The 18155-nt window shown below is 42.7% G+C and overlaps 1 protein-coding gene across 3 annotated transcripts in view; it reads left to right on the top strand.

The window, feature by feature from the left end:
• Window positions 1–16175, top strand: part of OTUD3 (OTU deubiquitinase 3) — a 31481-nt gene extending 15306 nt beyond the window's left edge. For 2 of the 3 annotated variants that reach the window (XM_072750991.1, XM_026011889.2), the window contains exons 4-8: window positions 2285–2407; window positions 7862–7993; window positions 8495–8591; window positions 9929–10113; window positions 11102–16175. In XM_072750991.1, coding sequence (XP_072607092.1) covers window positions 2285–2407; window positions 7862–7993; window positions 8495–8591; window positions 9929–10113; window positions 11102–11278 — 714 coding nt within the window. In that variant the 3' untranslated portion in view covers window positions 11279–16175. The remainder of the gene's footprint in view (window positions 1–2284; window positions 2408–7861; window positions 7994–8494; window positions 8592–9928; window positions 10114–11101) is intronic. The other variant, XM_072750993.1, reaches the window with a different exon arrangement.
• Window positions 16176–18155: the final 1980 nt, after the last annotated feature.

The following is an 18155-nucleotide window of genomic DNA, read 5'->3' as shown; positions in this document are numbered from 1 at the left end:
ATTGTATGTGTATTGTTTTTTGGGGCAGTGTTGTCAGATGTACTGACACTAGAGAACACTGTAATATTTTGTGAGATACTCTCTTTCTAAGGATGTTCTTAGAGCCAATTTGTCATTGTCCCATTTTTTTGTCATTAATGTTTTGTTGTTTAGCAGAAGTCATCGCGATCATTTGAATATATAGCATAATGACCCTATTCTTGAAGAGAAATATTCTGTGCCAACTTAGTAACCACAGCCTGCCTTTCCCTCCACTGATAACTATTTTTTTTTTTTTACAGATTTTATTTAATTATTTGAGAGAAAGAGAAAGAATATGGGGAAGGAGCAGAGGGAGAGGGACAAACAGACTGCACTGAATGCAGGGTTCGATCCCACAACCCTGAGATCACAACCTGAGCTGAAATCAAGAGTCAGATGCTTAACTGTCTGAGCCATCTAAGGGCCCCCATAACTGTTTAAGGTTTTTTGGTTATCTAGGTAGTTGTGGAAGATAATTTCTTCATAGTTAAAATTTTTTTCCCAAATATATTTCTGTAGTGATTTTTCATGCATTGCAAAACATTGAAAGTATATGTTTTTAAAATAAATATATTTCCTGTACAATGGAACTGTGCACTGGATCTCCTCCATCTTCCCACTCCCCATTGAAGCATTTTCTAAAATTTAAGAATTGAAACTACATTGGTTGCTCCTGTTTTGGGTAAGAGCTCTTGCATGAATAATGAGTAGGCTTGCACTAGCAACATGGGGATACTGAAACCTGCATCGTTTCCTGGTTACGCATGGAATATATGCTTCTGTGAATAGTGTAGACTCCTGTAGTGTAGAAAGTAAAAGTTCCCTGTAATCTCTTTCCCTGTAACATCACAGTTAACAATTTGGTGACTATTTTTCCAGGCTTTTTTTTTTTTTTTCTTATTTGTAATGTGTATATAGTACTATTATTTAAATAAGTGCGTGCTTTAGGGATAATGTCATTCAAAGATTCTAATCAACTAGTTTTGTAATTGATTCTAGTTTTCCTTTTCTAGTACTCTTCCTGGGAGGTAAATGGTACTCTATTATGTGTCAAAACCAGACTCTCTGTACTTTGAGACCTAAGCATTCTACCTGGAGGAAATTTCTGTGGTTCTGACCGCTAGACTTGCTTGGTTCCTGCCTGTTCCATGGCTTTTGCTGTGTTTTTAGAGCAGATACTGTTTGAATTATAAGGGCAGTATCTTCCTAGGACTTTGAGTAGAAACAAGAAGGAGGTGCTGATGTTTTGAAGTTGTAACAAAGAAACAGTTACTGGGCTTTTAAAGGCAGAGATTGGGAATTGCTTCAGAGTTTCTGTGTAGGTGGTGGTTTCTTAGGGGCAAATCCAGGCTGGCCCATTAGGGCTTCTGTACGGCAGGACTCCAGGGGACACCATTCTTGTCGGGCTGTGCTCCGTGGGTACCATTCACATAGACTACCTTGGGAGCAGTGCCTTCAGGGTTGTGTACTGTGGTAGTACTGTCTAATATTGTTTTGAAATTCTTATAAGTGGGAGATTTTTGAGTTTGTTCTTGTTAATGTTTCTTAGTATGTAGTTGGTGGAAAATGCCATTTTTGTTTTAATGATGAGTGGGTTTACTGTGAAGCCAGTAAAACATGAGTGTCAGGTCCCCCATTTTTATAGTCGCCTTTCAAGGTCTTGGGAGGGGTTCCAGCAATTTAATGTTTGTAATTTTGTATTCTTTTTCTCAAAGAGGGCCGCAAGTTGTTTGAGATTCAAGCTGAACAAATCTGCCTCTGGCCCCTGGGCCTTCCATCCTAGAAAGGGTCTGGGTGTAGAGGGGCTGAGGGGTGCAGATGCCTCTGAAACATAAGCTTCTTTAACTTCCTTGTCTGTCTGCCCCAGCTTTTGACTATGTGTTTTCATGTGGATGAATTTCTGTATAGTTACATGTTAAGCATATTGAAGCATACATAACATGGGTGGGAGAAAGAATTCAGAAGTTGCCTAAGCATTTTTTTTTTTTTAAGAGAAAGTCTTTATTTTTTCCCCCACAAATTAAATCAGAGGCTAAAAACAGGGCCCAGAGTCCAGGTGTGTAGCACCAAATCTCGTAGCAGATGCTTGTCCAATACCTGTTCTTCTGGCCCAGCCTTCTGGCACAATCAGGCCTATCCTGAATTCGTGTCTTCATAGAGCCTGCTGACTGGGCTTCCCGGACAACTCAGGGGGCATTTCCCTCCCTCCGTTGACACTGTCCAGATCCTCGCTGGCATCTGTCTTCCCTTCTTTTGCCTGCAGATTCGTGGCACGGAGAAAAGCAGTGTGCGGGAGTTACATATTGCATATCGGTGCGGAGAGCACTATGACAGCGTTCGGAGGCTCAATGACAACTCGGAAGCCCCCGCACACCTCCAGACTGATGTGAGTGAGGCCCCTATTTTCTTCCCTTCTGAGCCCTGGAGGAACCAGGTCAAGAGCTGTATGCCCTGGAGCTAAAAACTAGTGATTTTTTTTTCAAAGATTTTATTTATTAGAGAACATGAGCTCATGTGTGAGTGGGGGAAAGGGCAGAGGGAGCAGGAGGGAAAGAATCTAAAACCAATACCCCGCTGAGTGTGGAGCCCTATGCAGGGCTTGATCCCATGACCCTGAGATCATAGCGTGCGCCAAAAGCAAGAGTTGGACACTACGACTGAGCTGCCCAGGTGCCCCCAAACCAGTGATATTTTTAGGGAAAGTTGTCTTTAAGAATCTGTAGGCTTGATTTTGAAAATACTTTTTTAACCTCAATGATAGATAAAATTGTCATTCTTTTGCTCTTCCGAATAGCTGATGACTGATTGCATGAATAGAATTTATATAAAATTCTGAAATTACTTCTGTGTTTTAAAATTAATCCATGCTTCATATCTGAAGTTCAGAAAGCACAGAAAAAGGGGAGAAAATAAAAATTATACAGAGTCAACCACAGGGACACAGTTTTTGTTATCGTTTTGATTCTTATGTAGCTGTGTTTCCTGCTGTGTTCAGCTAACATGATTTCATGAGCCTTTTCTAACTTTATTATAAACTTTCTTTATAATTTCAAAAATAAAATGAAATTGCTCTTCCAACCTTGTTCCCCTGCCTGAATGCAACCAGTATTATCAGCATGCCATAAAATCTCCTGGGGATACTTCCCATCTCAAGCCGATGTGTGCGTGTCTGCATGTGTATTTCACTTTTGCTGTCTTTACACACTGCCTGCCCCCGGTTGTAGCATCCTGCATGCACTCTTGTGTACTGTGCCTTTCACATTGCTCCTAGCCTGGAGTTTTGCTCATGGCGGTCTGTAAGGCTACGTAGTGTTATAATGTGTTTGACCAGTCTCCCTGATGAACTTTGAGGCCGTTTTCATGCTTTTGCTTTTAGAAACAACATGTGGTGCCCTTATATATACACATGTTCTCACACTTGTGTGAGTGGGCCTGTGGGATGGATTCCTAGAAAGTCCTTCCTGCATTAAAGGACATGCGCATCTATAATTGTGACAGGTATTGCCAAACTGCTGTCTGTGGAGGCTTTACCGGTTTGCACTCCCACTCTTGTCACACATCTCTTCCTGCATCTTTGCTGGTGCAGCGTGGTGCCACATTTTCCAACCTTTGTCAGTGCTGTAGGAAAGATTGTTTCCTTAATGGTTTTAATTTGTGGTTCTCTTATTAGTGAGTGTATGCATCTTTTCCTGGGTTTACAACCTATTTGTATTTCCTTTCTTTGTGAGCTGTGTTCATTTTCTTTACCCTTTTTTTTTTAAAGATTTCTTTTATTCATTCATTCATTCATTCATTCATTCATTCATTCATTCATTCATTTATGACAGAGAGATAGAGATAGAGAGACAGAGACACACACAGGCAGAGGGAGAAGCAGGCTCCATGCAAGGAGCACAACGTGGGACTCGATCCCAAGTCTCCAGTGCCACGCCCTGGGCTGAAGGTGGCGCTAAACTGCTAAGCCACTGGGGCTGCCTTTGTTTGTTTTTTTTTTAAATTATTTTTCAGGAGCCTTTACATATTAAGCCCTGTCTGTGGTAGGATCTGCCAATATTTTTTTGCAGTCTGTCCATTTGTCTTTTTATTCCTTCTCCAACAATCTTTGCTGTGGTGTTTTAGGTTTTTATGAGGTTAAATATCAGGTTTTAAAATTTTATTTATTTTATTTTATTTATTTATTTTTTTACATAGGTCTTCTGAGTTTTGGGTCATAATTAGGAAGGTCTTTCATACTCTGAGGTTAAAAAGAATTCTCCTATAGTTTATGTGGTTTTGTTTTTTTCAAAGAAAAAACCACTTTTGTGGTTTTGTTTTTTTTCAAAGAAAATTATGTATCTTGTACCTCTTTGGAATTTATATTCCCATAAGTATGTGAGTGTATGGATCCAACTTTATATTTTTCCTTGTGGTTACTTACCTAGTTGTATCCAAACCATTTAATTATTACATATCTTCTCCACTGATTTCAAATACCACTTTTTTTGCATATAAAATTCCCATATGTAGTTGGGTCTATTTCTAGATGTTGGTTCTATTTCACTGGTTTCTCTCTGTTCATGTGTTAATGTGTTTGTTTTGATTAAGAGCATATTTTAAAATCTGATAGAGATTTACACCTGGTAGCTCAGTTAATTAAGCATCTGCCTTCAGCTCAGGTGGTGGTCTGGATCCTGGGATCGAGTCCCACGTCAGGCTCCCCGCATCGGGCTCCCTGTTTGGCCGGGAGTTTGCTTCTCCCTGTGTGTGTGTGTGTGTGTGTGTGTGTCTCAAAGAAATGAAATCTTGAAAAAAAATCTGGTAGAATTTTTCACTTATCATTACTTTTCTTTATAATTTCCTGCATATTCTTCCTTTTCTTGTGTGTTATGTATAGATATTAGAATAAGGTTGTCAAGTTAAAAGGAAGTCCTCTTGATTTTGTTTTTATTGGGATCTCATTAAATGGATAGATTAACTTAAGGAAAAAGTGACATCTTTATGATGTTGAATCTTCCTAGCCAAGAGACTGATAAACCTTTTTAGTTTTGTTTTGTTTAATTGACTTTTTTGGTGATCTGAGGAGCATTTGCTTCCTATAGATCTTGCCCATTTTTTGCAGAGTTTGTTCTTAGGTGTTTTGTGTTTTTGTTTCTATTGTAAGGAAAGAATCTTTCCTTTTTATTTCCTAGCTGCTTATCATTTGTGTATATGAGAGTTGTTAATAAAATGTTAATTTTGTGCACACCCAGCTATCCTGCAGAATTCTTTTTTTTTTTTTTTTTTAATTCAGGTAAAATTGGGATGCCTGGGTGGCTCAGTGGTTTAGCACCTGCCTTTGGCCCAGAGCGTGATCCTGGAGTCCTGGAATTGAGTCACACATCAGGCTCCCTGCATAGAGCCTGTTTTTCCCTCTGCCTGTGTCTCTGCCTCTCTCTGTCTGTGTCTCATGAATAAGTAAATAAAATCTTTAAAAAAAATAAATTCAGGTAAAATTCATGTAACATAAAATTAACTATATATATATAAATTAAATTAAATATAAATAAATTAATCAAATATATATATTTAAGTAGGCTCCATGCTCAGCATAGAGCCCACTGCAGGGCTTGAACTCAGGAGCCTGAGATCAAGACCTGAGATCAAAAGTCAGACCTTTAACCGACTGAGCCACCCAGGTGCCACCCACATATTTTAAAATGTACGATGTAGTGTCACTGCGTACACCCACAAAGCTGTGCAGCTCCTTCCTCCATCCAGTTCCAGAACATTTTCCTTACCCAGTAGGAAACCACGTGCCAATAAAGCAGTCACTCCCCATTCCTTTTCTCCCTGAGCTGCCACCAGTCTGCTTTATGTCTGTGTGGATTTGCCAGTTCTGGATATTTTCCATAAATGGGATCATATGGTATGTGAGCTTTTGTGACTAGCTTATGTCACTTAGCATCATGTTTTCAAGGGTCGTCCATGTTGAAGCAGGTGTCCGTATTTCATTCTGTTCTAAGAGTGAATCCTATTCCATAGTGTGGATAGAGTCCATTCCATCATCCTTTCATCTCTTGATAAGCATTTGGGTCATTTCCACTTTAGGCTCTTGTGAATAGTGCAGTTATGAATATTTGGGTGTAGTATTAAGGTCCCTTTCTTCAGTCTTCTGGATACGTACCCAGGAGTAGAATTGCTAGGTCATGTGTTTATTAACTTCTTGAGGAACTGCTGCATTGTTTTCCATAGTAGCTGTGCCATCTGACATTGCCACCAGCACTGTATTCAGGGTTCCACTTTCTTCACACTCTTACCAACACTTGGTATTTTTTCCTTCCATCTTTTTAAAATTATGGGTATCCTACTAGGTATGAAGTATAATCTCATGGTTTTGATTTGCATTTCTTTAATGACTAATGATGTTGAACATCTTTTCATGTGTTTGTTGGCCATTTGTATGTCTTTGGAGAAATGTCTGTTCAAGTCTTTTGCCCATGTTTTAATTGTGGTATTTGTGCTTTTGTTGTTGCATTATGAGAGTTCTTTATATATTTTGTATACTAGATTCTTGTATGTGATTTGCCAGAATCCTTTTTGTTTGTGGTAGGTTTTTGGTTGATTCTCTTGTTTTTTTTTGTTTTTGTTTTTTTTTTTGTTTTTTGTTTTGTTTTGTTTTTTTTTAGGTATAGAATTATATCATCTACAAATAATGGTAATCTTTCTTCTTCCTTTTCAGTTTTATACTTTTGTTTTTTGGGGGCCAGGAGGGCTAATTGCATTGGCTGTTACCTCCAAAACATTGTTAAATAATAATGGTAGTGAAAATGTTTATTGAGCTCCTTACTTTAATGGAAATGAAGCATCATTGTGTGGATTTTCCATGGTTATTTAACCATCCACACACCGTGAAATCCTCAGGTTGTTTGCAGGTATTCACCACTATTAGAAGCGCTGTGGTGAGCACTTTTACATGAATCCTTTCTGTAGTTGACATGATTTGACATTATTTCCTTTGGATAAATTTTAAAGACTTGATACACATGGCCAGGTTGTTTGGGTATAATTTTATAATGGATGGCTTTGATTGTAAGGAATGGACTGTGCACTGCTGGATTCTGCTTATACTTTTGCATGGAAACGAATAGGAATTTGTCCTTGCCTATTTTCCATCTACCCATGTTAGTGGGAAAGGAAGGGAGAAGGTGGCTGATCAGCCCCAGAAGGATGATTTTAGCTATTCTTAATAAGCTTAGGTTGGGAAAGGCCTTATGGATACCATGTGAACTGTTCTTTGTGTTTTTAGAATTTGGATGGCCAGGTTCCCTTGCATGTGGTGGTATGCATGTGGTTAGATGATGTCGGGTGAGGTTAGATGAGTCATACTCATCTGAGACTGTCCAGCTGGGACAGGAGCTTCAGCACACTGAAGCTTGCTGATAGTCAGATAGGGCCTAGGGACCCAGATGAGAGATGTATGAATGCTTCTTCAAGACATCTTGTCTTGCTGCAGAAGTCACTGGGTGAGCTTCTGTTACTAAGCTCCCAGCTCTGGAAATCAACTGACACAAATGTGTGCTGCTTCAAGTCAGAGGTCATTGCAGAATGTTGGTATCTAGGAACTACATAGGAATGCTGATGCTATTCTTACAGTTTATCCTATTTCTTGATTCTTTCTTTTTCCTACTTCTGTTGTGGTTTTGGAATCTCCATGTCTGGATGAAATTTAGCCTAGTCATTACTAGTCCTTAAGATTGTTCCTGGAATCTTTTCCACATAAATATATATTAGAATGATTTTGAAATTTGAATGTCTTCTTGTGTTGAAGATGCTGAACATAATTTGTATGTTTCATGATTATTACTCTTTATATTTCCTTTAGTTTCAGATGCTTCATCAAGATGAATCAAATAAAAGGGAAAAGATCAAGACGAAGGGCATTGACTTTGAAGATGACCTGAGAGATGAAGTAGAAGATGCTGTCCAGAAAGTTTGCAATGCAACTGGTTGTTCAGTGAGTATTTCTGTCCTGTAGTAATGACAGTGGATGAACAACTGTTGCTATTCCTAGTTTACCTGCCAGTTTCGTAGTACCAGTCTAGCTGCTCACACCCGATGGGCCAGCATAGGTTCATGATGTCTGTGGTTTGATTAGAAAACTTAAATGAGAGCTGTTTATTCATTTATCTCTTGTTTGTTAGACTTTACCCAGTACTGCTCAAAATCCTAAGAAAGTATGTGGGGTTTATTTTTTTATTTTTTATTTTTTGTTCCTGACTAGCTAAACATTTACCCTAGTAAAAGTGCAGTCTTTTAAAGGAATTCATTTATATTAAATGGTTAGTTATTTCAGATGACCAGCCTTATTGAAAATTAAGACATTTTCTAAATGGAAAAGGTCTTGAAACCATGCCCCAATTCTCACTGTTACCTCTTCTTGTGTATCAGGTTGTTGACGTAGAGGCAGGTAGAAGAGTATACCCAGTCTTGAAGTATTCCTTTGTTTCTTGGATAGGATTTTAATTTGATAGTCCAGAACCTGGAAGCTGAAAATTATAATATTGAATCTGCAATAATTGCCATGCTTCAGATGAACCAGGGGAAAAGAAATAGTAAGTCCATGATTGATATTTATAAGCTTTCAAAATGGTTGTATTGGTGATTTTCCAAACATTTGTTTTTAATCAAGGCATAGGTAGTGATTACACTGTCATTTATCACTTTCTGCATGTGGGCATGTTGTATGAGATCCTAGCCCTGCCTTAGGGAGAAGATAATCTGGAGTTGAGGGGGGCAGAGGGGAGATAATCAACTGGTATAATAACACCTACTGGAGTTGGGGGGTATAGGGAACTGGGGAAATGGATGGATAGGCCACCTAACCAGTCTTGGAGGGATGGAGAGTGTCAGGGAAGACTTTATTCTTTTCAAAAGAAAAATCCCTTAGAAAACCAAAATGATAACTGAAGTAGAATAGAGAGAGAAATAACTTATTTTTCTAATGGAAATATTTAGATACTAGCATCTATCAGCAGGTGATAAATCAAGATTTTTTTTTAACTTTTTTTTTTTTAAGATTTTTATTTATTTATTCATGACACACACACAGGCAGAGGGAGCAGGCCTCCCACAAGGAGCCTGATATGGGACTCGAACCTGGATCCCAGGATCAGACCCTGAGCCAAAGGCAGACGCTCAACCCCTGAGCCACCCAGGCATCCCGGATTTTTTTTTTTTACTTGAATTGGGTTAAATTCTGTGCCTCAGGAGATGGGAAAAAAGATGTAGAGTCTTAACTGTTTTTACAAGTTGCTTATTAAAATGGCACGTATTGCCACATACAAAATACATATTGCCAGTATGTGTCAGATACTGTTCCTGACATTATAGTTTTCTGTGTGTTTGAGTTTTTTATTATCCTTTTTATATTTTTGCTGTGCTTTCTTAGAAAGCTGTCAGGGACTTGGTCTTTGTGACAGTAAAACACCACTGTCTAGTGTCTCTGTCATTCAGTATAGTGTGTATGGACATGTGTGGCTCAGTGAGTAAGGAACTAAAATTTAAATATCATTTAACTAATTAATTTTAACTTAAATGGCCACATGTGGCTGGTAGCTGCTGTTTTGGGCAGTACAGGTTTGAAGCCTGTTTCCTTTCTGGGCTTTAGGTGCAAATGAAGGATTTCCTCCTAAAAATGCATGTTAAAAAATAGTTTAATAAAAACACTTTGTAGGTGGGAAGCTGATGATTAGGCTGGTCAGCAGGTTATTTTTAAATTTATCTTCTAGATACCACTGGTTATTTCCCCACTAGGTTCCCTACTGTATTGTCTGGGTGTTAGAATTTTGCTTCAAGGAAACTTGTTCTCCACATGACAGGTGATATTGGAGTCACTTAACAGTGTGTGTTGTTACATTCTCAATTTTAATTAAATACCTTTCTTTGGAAGATACAGAGGAGAACCTTGAGTCCGGCGGCCGAGTTCTGAAGCAATGTGGCCCTTTATGGGAGGAGGGTGGCAGTGGCACCAGACTCTTTGGAAATCAGGGCGTAAATGAAGGCAGAACTGAAAACAATAAGGAGCGGGCCAGCCCTAGTGAAGAAAACAAAGCAAATAAAAACCAGCTCCCAAAGGTATGAAAGGTGGGCTGCTGTAATTCACTGGCAGTGGTGGGGAACTTGGAGCTCATATTAGTGCCTCTTTTTTTCCTGAGTTCTAAAAAGAAGTTACCGTAGAAAAAAAATACGAGAGTGCATATGGGGATGTCAAGAAGCAGAAGGAGGTCCTTGCTTGTCTGTTTTGCTATGTGCGGTGCTGAATAGAACTATGCCCTGAAATCCTCCTCTGTGTACACACACACACAGCCTCCCTTTCCTGCCCAGTGTCACTGTGTGTCTGGGTGCTTTGGTGTTAATCTGTTACACAATCCCCACAAGTCATCTCCATTGAGAAACTTTGTGTATGAATCTTTGTATTTTGCATTGTTGTTACTATTTTTTTGTGGCTAGAGTCCCAGAAGAGGAATGGACAAATTTAAAGGGTATGGATATTTGAATCTTTTTAAGGCTTTTTGGTAAATTGTCAGATGCTTCCCAGAAGGGTTATCTGTCTCCCTCCCTGCCCCTGACTCCTGCAAGTAGGTATATGACACCATTCTTTTTACTGACTTTGGAATTCATTTTAAAGACTTTCACCAAGCAGTTCTAAGCCCAACATGCAGCATAATGTAAAAAGCCACAGGCAGAGGTAAAGATGCAATAAGCTTCTGAGGATTTTGTTAGGATTACCTGGGGCATTAAATTATGTAGAGAAAGGTGTCCTGTGGCATGTTGGAGCATTATCTCTTGCAGAACCAGGGTTAATGTTTCTCAGGTCATTGTATATTGGATTATGAGGAGAATGGAATTGATTTCATTTACTAGCTCAGCAAGGGGATAGAAACGTAAGTGTAAATTTGAGCCGTGGTGGGAAATCACCACTTCTGGTCTGTTAGGTGGCTTTTCTCTGTTCTTGCTGAGAGGCAGTCTGTGCCCCTGGTAACCATTAGCCCTGCAGCCGCCTTCAGCAGGCGGCATCTGAGTCCCCTGTGCCAACAGCTCACCCCGCAGCCTTCTTTTCCAGGTCACCAACAAACAGAGGCGGGAGCAGCAGCGCCTGGAGAAAAAGAAGCGACAGGAGGAGAGGCACCGCCACAAAGCCCTGGAGAGCCGCAGTGGCCATAGGGACAGCAGCCGCAGTGAAGCGGAGGCCAACACGCAGGTCACCTTGGTGAAGACCTTTGCTGCTCTCAACATCTGACTCTCTGGCCTTTTGGGAGCTGCATGAAGCCAGTGGAAAATGGAGCGCTGTGTACCAGGCTCTCCAGTGAGGCCGTCCTCTCCCCAAAGACACACAACCCACAAAACTCACACTCAAGCTCACACACTGAGTTAGTCTCCTTCAAGCTGCCTCTGTTTTGCTCAGACTTTTGTTAGTGATGTGTTTTATTTTATGAAAGTTCACTGAAGCCATTCATGTTCTGTAATTAAAATATTGAGTTCTAGGGTTGGATAGTTCAGGCAAAACCTTTTAAGTGTGGTTTTATTTGTCCTGAAAATCAGTTCAGTGACCCTCGGATTTTTCTGTAACACTTGGGGTGAGTTTTGCTGTAATTGTTCACGAAGTAGTTTAGATTAATTGCTAGAAATTCAGAATGTCAAGTTTCCTTTGTTTCTCTTTGACTTTCAAGCAGATATTCACATACAGGATAGTTTATAAACGGTCTCCAACTCAGGAACATGTTTAGATTTAATTTTCTACGAATTCAAGTTAATCAGAAATTAATTCAGGAAGTATTTTTCCCAAAATAATAGGATATGGAGGTTGTGGCCTGTAGTCAGAGTGGAAATTCAACACCTACATTTTTCTCCTTCCTGATTCTGATGCTATTTCAGATGGGATGCAGGTGCTGTGAGGTTTGCCTGCGCTCAAGCCATATGATAAATATGCCTGACGACTGTTAATTAGGCCTGGACTTTGCTGGAAAATCGGTAGTGTTGTTATTTTGGTACTGGTTTCTTGACACAGAGAAGGTAGTATGTTACTGCTTATGATGTAATTCTGATCGTGTGAGAGCAGAACCTCTAGTTGTAAAGGGAGAAATGAAGAGATTCCTGAGTCTTTGTACAGGGAGTGTCTAAAGAGTTACTTGATGCTGTAGGGGCAGAGGAATATCTAAGGCTTTTCAGGTTCATGTTTTAAGTAATTGTGTTTTCTTCCTTGCTGTTCGAGACTTAGATGCCTCCAGAGAAGTAGTTTGACCTGTTGCTCAGTTTTCTTACTGTTGTGAAAATGGAATCCCATAAAATGCTGCATTTCTTTCTTTCTGTTCCAGCCCTATCTGGGATTTTGATGTTGGAAAAAGTCTTGTGCACTCTAGCAGTTTTCAGCGACTTAGGTTAGACCACCAGGGCAGAGGCTGTGTGACTCCACAATTCTAACACGGATTTGGGAGTTGGAGAGAAGTCAGTCAGTCCTAAGACTGGTCAGTGGGTGTGGACTTTGAACCTGGAATGTATGAAGTGGACAGTCGTGGACAGTCTTGGCCTTTTGGGGATCCAGTACTTGGACAAATAAAATCTGCTGAATCAAAAGGTAAATTAGTTACTTCTCCATCTCAGATTTCAGAATTATAACAGTTCTAAGGGGAAGGAAGAAGCATAAAAAAGTGTTGAGTGAATGGGTGAATCATTGTCTGGGCTGACCCTGGATTCATTGAATTGCTCTTATCAGCAGATGATTTGCTTTCTTTAGTTTTAATGATGTGTTTTAATTTTTTGTTCCTTGACTTCAGTGATTTTTTTCTGGTTTCTTGAAGCTGCTCTCAGGCCATTGCAGTTTGGGCTTCTTCCTGGTATAGTGCTTTGTAATGTTAGCAGATTTGGAAAGTGCGGAGTATGTTTCCTTTGCACATTGTGGAGTCCTGAGTCTGAGGCTGCAGGGGCAGGGTCTCCATTGCCTTACTGTGTCCAAGGGAGTGAGATCTAGGGCTCGAGGTTGATCGTTCTCTTGGCTTTCTCCTCTGGACACTTTCCTGACTGTGGCCGATCTTTCCTGAGCAAATACTCTTTCTTGTCTGTCTGGTAGAGTGAGAGTGCAGGTGACCAGATCCTCTTGGGCAGGTCAGGATTGTGTGCCAGAAACTCAGCAGAATTTGGAGTCCAGAATAGCATAGGGGTACCCCTTCTCAGGAGCAGTAGACTTGCTTTATTTAAGTGGTTGATGAAGGTGGTCTTGGGCCTGTTGGGATTTAAAGGTTTAACTAGAAGCTGCTAAAAAGTTATTAAAGAATATTGAGCACATTTATTAACAAATGAGCAAATTCTTATAATAGACTTCAACATTTCTGGGGTAAAATAATAGTGGTTTTAAAAACTAATCATATGGCTTCAGTAATTTTTTCTTATTATCATTTCATAGTTTTCCAGTTAAAATTGGTCTGCATTTAATATGATAATTATTAGGAATGGGATACGTGTACCCAACTTCATGATCTCTTCTGCTTAAGGGTGTGAATTTAGATTTCACTGCCTCTGTCTCACTGAAGTATGAGTTAGATGGGAGACATATACTTAGTTGCCTTGTAGACACTTGGAAATTACTTTATTGGCAGCTAGCACGGAGGGCCAGTGTGTGTGGTTCTGGGATGACTACTCTCAGTGACTAGTGTCCGTACCGTAGTCTTACGTGCACTCCCTGGTAGGAGGTGCTTCTGTGCTGTGTCATGACCATTAGAGGTTTATGTTACGTGGAATTGTCTTGGTAGCTTTTTGTGAGGTCAGGAGAAAGGGGATGGGGCTGTGGTCTGTAGCTGCTTAGTAGTCTTATAAACTGTATATAAAGGTTTTATGGATTTTAAAACAAGATTTTTTAAAGGTCAAAATAAATAAAATTTTAGTGGCAACAGCTTTGTATTAGAGAGGTAGATGTAGTAAAACAACGTAGAACCTTCTAAATAACACAGTTGCCATCGGGAGATAGTAGAGAGAGAGAACACATATATATATATTTAGTTTTTTAGTCGTGTGCACACATTTTTTAGGAGCAGAGCCCGGTGGAGGGATTGTGGTAGAGAGAAGGATCTTGAACGTCGGCTGAGGTTGTCTGTAGTTTCTTTTATAACCTCTGCAAACACTTGCAAATCTATTTTGATTCCGAGGGCTGGTGAATTGGGGTCTCCCCTGAGGGGCGGCTCGAGTGGACATCCCGGGAACCTTCGAACAAGTCATGGGCAGTGTCCTGCCCTGGCTCCCAGGGGTGTACAGAGTGAAGTGATGCGGTCCTGGGGGCGGGGGTGTGCGACGTGGGGGAGGGCCGCTTGCATGTTGAGTAGGCGGGCATCCGATGGACTTGGGCACTGCACCGTCCTGGTGGTGAGGCCCTGTCGTCAGTGTGCAATTTCTCTCATTCTGAGAAACTCTAGACTCTGCCTGGGTTTTACCGGGTCTACATAGAATGCTGTCAGTTTACCTCTGAAGTGGTCAGCTCGAGCGTGCGGTCGGTCACTGGAAACTGGCATTTCTAGTCCGTGCTGATGACCGGTCACCCTGAGTGAAGGGATGAAAATGGAGCTCTTGCTCTTCATGGGTCACCTCTGGGGCCCTCTCTGACCCCCATTTCGGGCAGACATGTGGCTCTTCACCTTTTTACCTTTTTACCTCAAGGCTCTGTATGTCTGTAGCAAATGCCTAGATTCAGAGTCTGCTGCTGTTTTCCTGTTGGGTCGTCTTCACTAGTCACCGTTTGTTCACCTCCGCTTTCAGAACAGGCGCTGCTAAATCTCTGGGGCCTTCTGGCCGTTGTTCTGAGGTGATTTAACAATGGCACTTTTTTTTACAAGGTGTGTTTTCCTGACTCTAAAGCAAATTGTATTTTTCCGCTGATGTTGAAGCAAAGATCTTCTAGGTGGCGTGTTGAGGGACATCTCCTGCTGTCCCCTATTAAAGGGGGCATGAGTGACTGGTGTGAAGTGGAGGTGGTGACCCCAGTCACAAAGTGCTTGCACGGCGTGGGGCACTCTGCCTGCTCCCCAGGGACCAGCCCACGGTGAGGAGCTGGGCCTGCGGGCTGGCCTGCCCTGCCCTGCCCTGCCCTGCCCTGGCCCCGGGTTTCACTCCCGGTGACCTCAGGCCCTTAGACACATCTTCTAAGCTTCCTAGTCTCTCTCTCCTGGTTAGGAGTGCTTTCTGGCTTGGTTAAAACGGTTAGCATCCTTGCAAAGCTGCTGGAGAAGGGGCTGCCATCACAAAGAATGTTTCTGTAAAAGCATGAACTTCTGTACAGTGGCTTTGTTTTCAGCAGGGCAGCCCCGTGCCACAGAACTGCTGCCGCTCACTGTGCTGGTCGTCAGGGAGGGCCATGACCCCCGGACGAAACATCTGAGGTCCGCCCCTGCCCCTGTGCATGTCAGCAGCTCCCAGGTCACCGTGACCATCCGTCTGGGACCGTCATTAGAACTCAGCCAGAAGCCTCGGCCTGCGGTTTGATCGCCTGGCAGGTCCCTTGACCAAAACCTGAAGAAGGTTGGTGGGCTGCCCATATCTTCCCACTCTCCTTGTTCATTTTCCATGGCGGGAAGGGCCCTTGGCCTCCCCTGCCACCCTTCCAGCAACCTCCAGGAGCACTGAGCTCAGTGAGAAGGAAGGGAGGAGCCGGGAGTTAGACTTGAGCCCCGCGTGTTCCTCTTGCGGACGTAGGAGTACAGGTGGGCCTGAACCCCTTGTGCAGGAGGGCAGGTGTGTCTGTGGAGAGCACGGGCCTTTGCAGGCTCAGGAACCTTCTCTTTTTTCTAATTGCACTATGCTTGTTCTAGCTTCAGTCTGGAGATATTTAAGACCTCCGTGGGGTCACGATCCGTAGACTTAGCAAGTCTTGCCTTATTGCTGGAGCTCGACGGGGAGAAATGTGACCATTGTCTGACGTCCATAGTTCATTTCCTCTCAGTTGTTTCTTTTCACAGATTGTGTTCATCTGAACCATTTTATTTTTTGTTTACCAAAGTACTGTACTTGGCTATTTGCAGTGTTTTCAAAACCAAATGTTTCTTTTTTTTGTGTTTTTAATCTTCCATACTTGGTGCAATAGAAGCTGCAAAGATGTGCCACTTTATCTATGAAATGGAGTTTTGTATACCAATAAATTCTAGTTTAAAGACAAAGCTTCACATTGTTTTTGTCCGTGTGACTGCCATTCGAGTGCATGAGCCTGAGAGAGCATGTCAGGAAGTGGTCTTTTTAGAGGCCTTGTGTGGGAGACGGGAGGGTGTGGCCATGAGGGGTCTCACCGGGCATGGAGGAGCCGACGAGCTTTGGTACAGCTGAGCGCTGCCACCAGGCTCGCTGGTAGAGGTGCCCTCGAGACGAAACACCGAAGATTTCTGCTGATACTAGGAACATCTCTGAGAATTTGGAGTTGTCTAGGTGTGGAGCAGCTGTCTGTCAGCTGCTGCCTGGAGGTTTTCCTAGAACTCAGGGTTGGTTTGACCCCATTCTAGGAGGACGCACAGCCCTCCAGCCACACATGGACAGCTGTGAGCAGAGTGCAGACACCTGGGAGAGGTCCTCAGAAGGGGACAGGGCAGCGAGAAGGGCAGCCGCAGAAAACCAGCAGGTGGGGAGTTCTTTGTGCTCCCAGGGCCCAGCCCACACGAGGGCTCTGGCCGGTCACAAGGTCCAGGCCGGTGTGCGGCCTCACTGTGGCTTGCGGGGTGCTTGGGATTTTGGCCCTGGGACTCCCACTCTCTTGTTCTAATTTTATAGTCCCCAAGCAGCCTTTGAATTGGCTCCACAGTACCAGAAAGTATCCAGTACCACCTGGATGAAAGATGTGGCTATTGGTGAGGATGTTTCTCCTCAGTGTCCACGTGTGATTTTCACGTCTGTCCACAACTGAGGGATCCCTGGATGTGTGAATCCTGTCCAGTTCCTGAGCCCGCAAGGCCTGGGTTTTGGACCCTGATAACCCAATGGGTGATCTTCCTGTAAGATCCTACTGGAACCAAAGTGATGTCCCAGTTCTGGAGCTCCCTCAGCTGGAAACCTCCCATGGCCTCAATTCCATCCCTGCAGCGATTCCCTGGGGGCCAGGGCACCCTGCTAGGTTGGGCAGTGGTCAGGGGGCTTCCTGCCGGGGCCCAGGTGACCTGTATGGTCCTGTCTGTGAGACAGGATGAGGCTGCGAGGGCCGAGAAGCATTCTCAGACCAAGCAGGGGATGAGCAGAGTACGACTACATTTTCCTTCAGGCTACAGCAGTGCTTACTTGGGGTGAACGATGATACCAAAGATCGAGATAACGTAAGGGGAAAGTGGCTGTTGTTGTGTCCCTTTTTGGTAACTTCATGTTGGCCTAGGAGAAAGTTGGGTTGGAAGCCTAGGTTTACAGTCTCCCATTTACTAGACACCCCACAAGCCATTACCTCCAATCCACGGAAAGTATGTGTGCCCTGAGATAACGATAAAAATTTGTCATAGGTGCTCTGTGCCAGTGTGGGTTCCGGCCGGGTCGCTGGACAGAGTGACTGAGAACCTGTCTGGTTGTAAAGGATCAAGATTTAGAACTTGTTTGTTTGTAAGGGGCCGAGACCAGTCCTGCCACTTCATAGGTTCTGGCTTGGCAGAAGGAACACTTTCCCGGCTTGGAGAAACTTGTCTGAACCTGCCTGTGTCAGAGGGACTTAGTAGTCCCCCAAGGTACTCTGTTTGTATTCACCCATCCAGGAGTCCATCCAACATTTACTGAACCTGCATGGTCCAGGGGTTCTTATTTCTGGGCATAGAGGTATCCAAGTTTCCAGGAGTGGAGGAGGACACACACACACACACACACACACACACACACACACACACACGATGTAGGAGTACTGCTAGGAGGGCTGTAAAGTCAGAGGGAAATCACGGGAAGTTTGGTGGAGGAAGCAACATTTGGACGGGCATAGGGAGGAAACCCTAGAGTGGGGTGTCCCATGTGCAAAAGACCAGGTTTATTAAGGATATACCGTTAGTTTGGGGAAAGACCGGGAACTTCTTCAAATACGTGTCCTGTGGCTTTTGTTCCCAGAAGGCCAATGCCTGCTGAGCAAATCCCTGAGCCGAGGCAGACTTCGCCCCTCCTGACTGCTTCACGGTGTCAGGAGTTGA

This window comes from Vulpes vulpes, chromosome 2 (genome assembly GCF_048418805.1).
Source record: "Vulpes vulpes isolate BD-2025 chromosome 2, VulVul3, whole genome shotgun sequence".
Taxonomy (NCBI): domain Eukaryota; kingdom Metazoa; phylum Chordata; class Mammalia; order Carnivora; family Canidae; genus Vulpes; species Vulpes vulpes.
The sequence above is the reverse complement of the archived record's forward strand: the minus strand, read 5'-3'. Positions and strand labels throughout refer to the sequence as shown.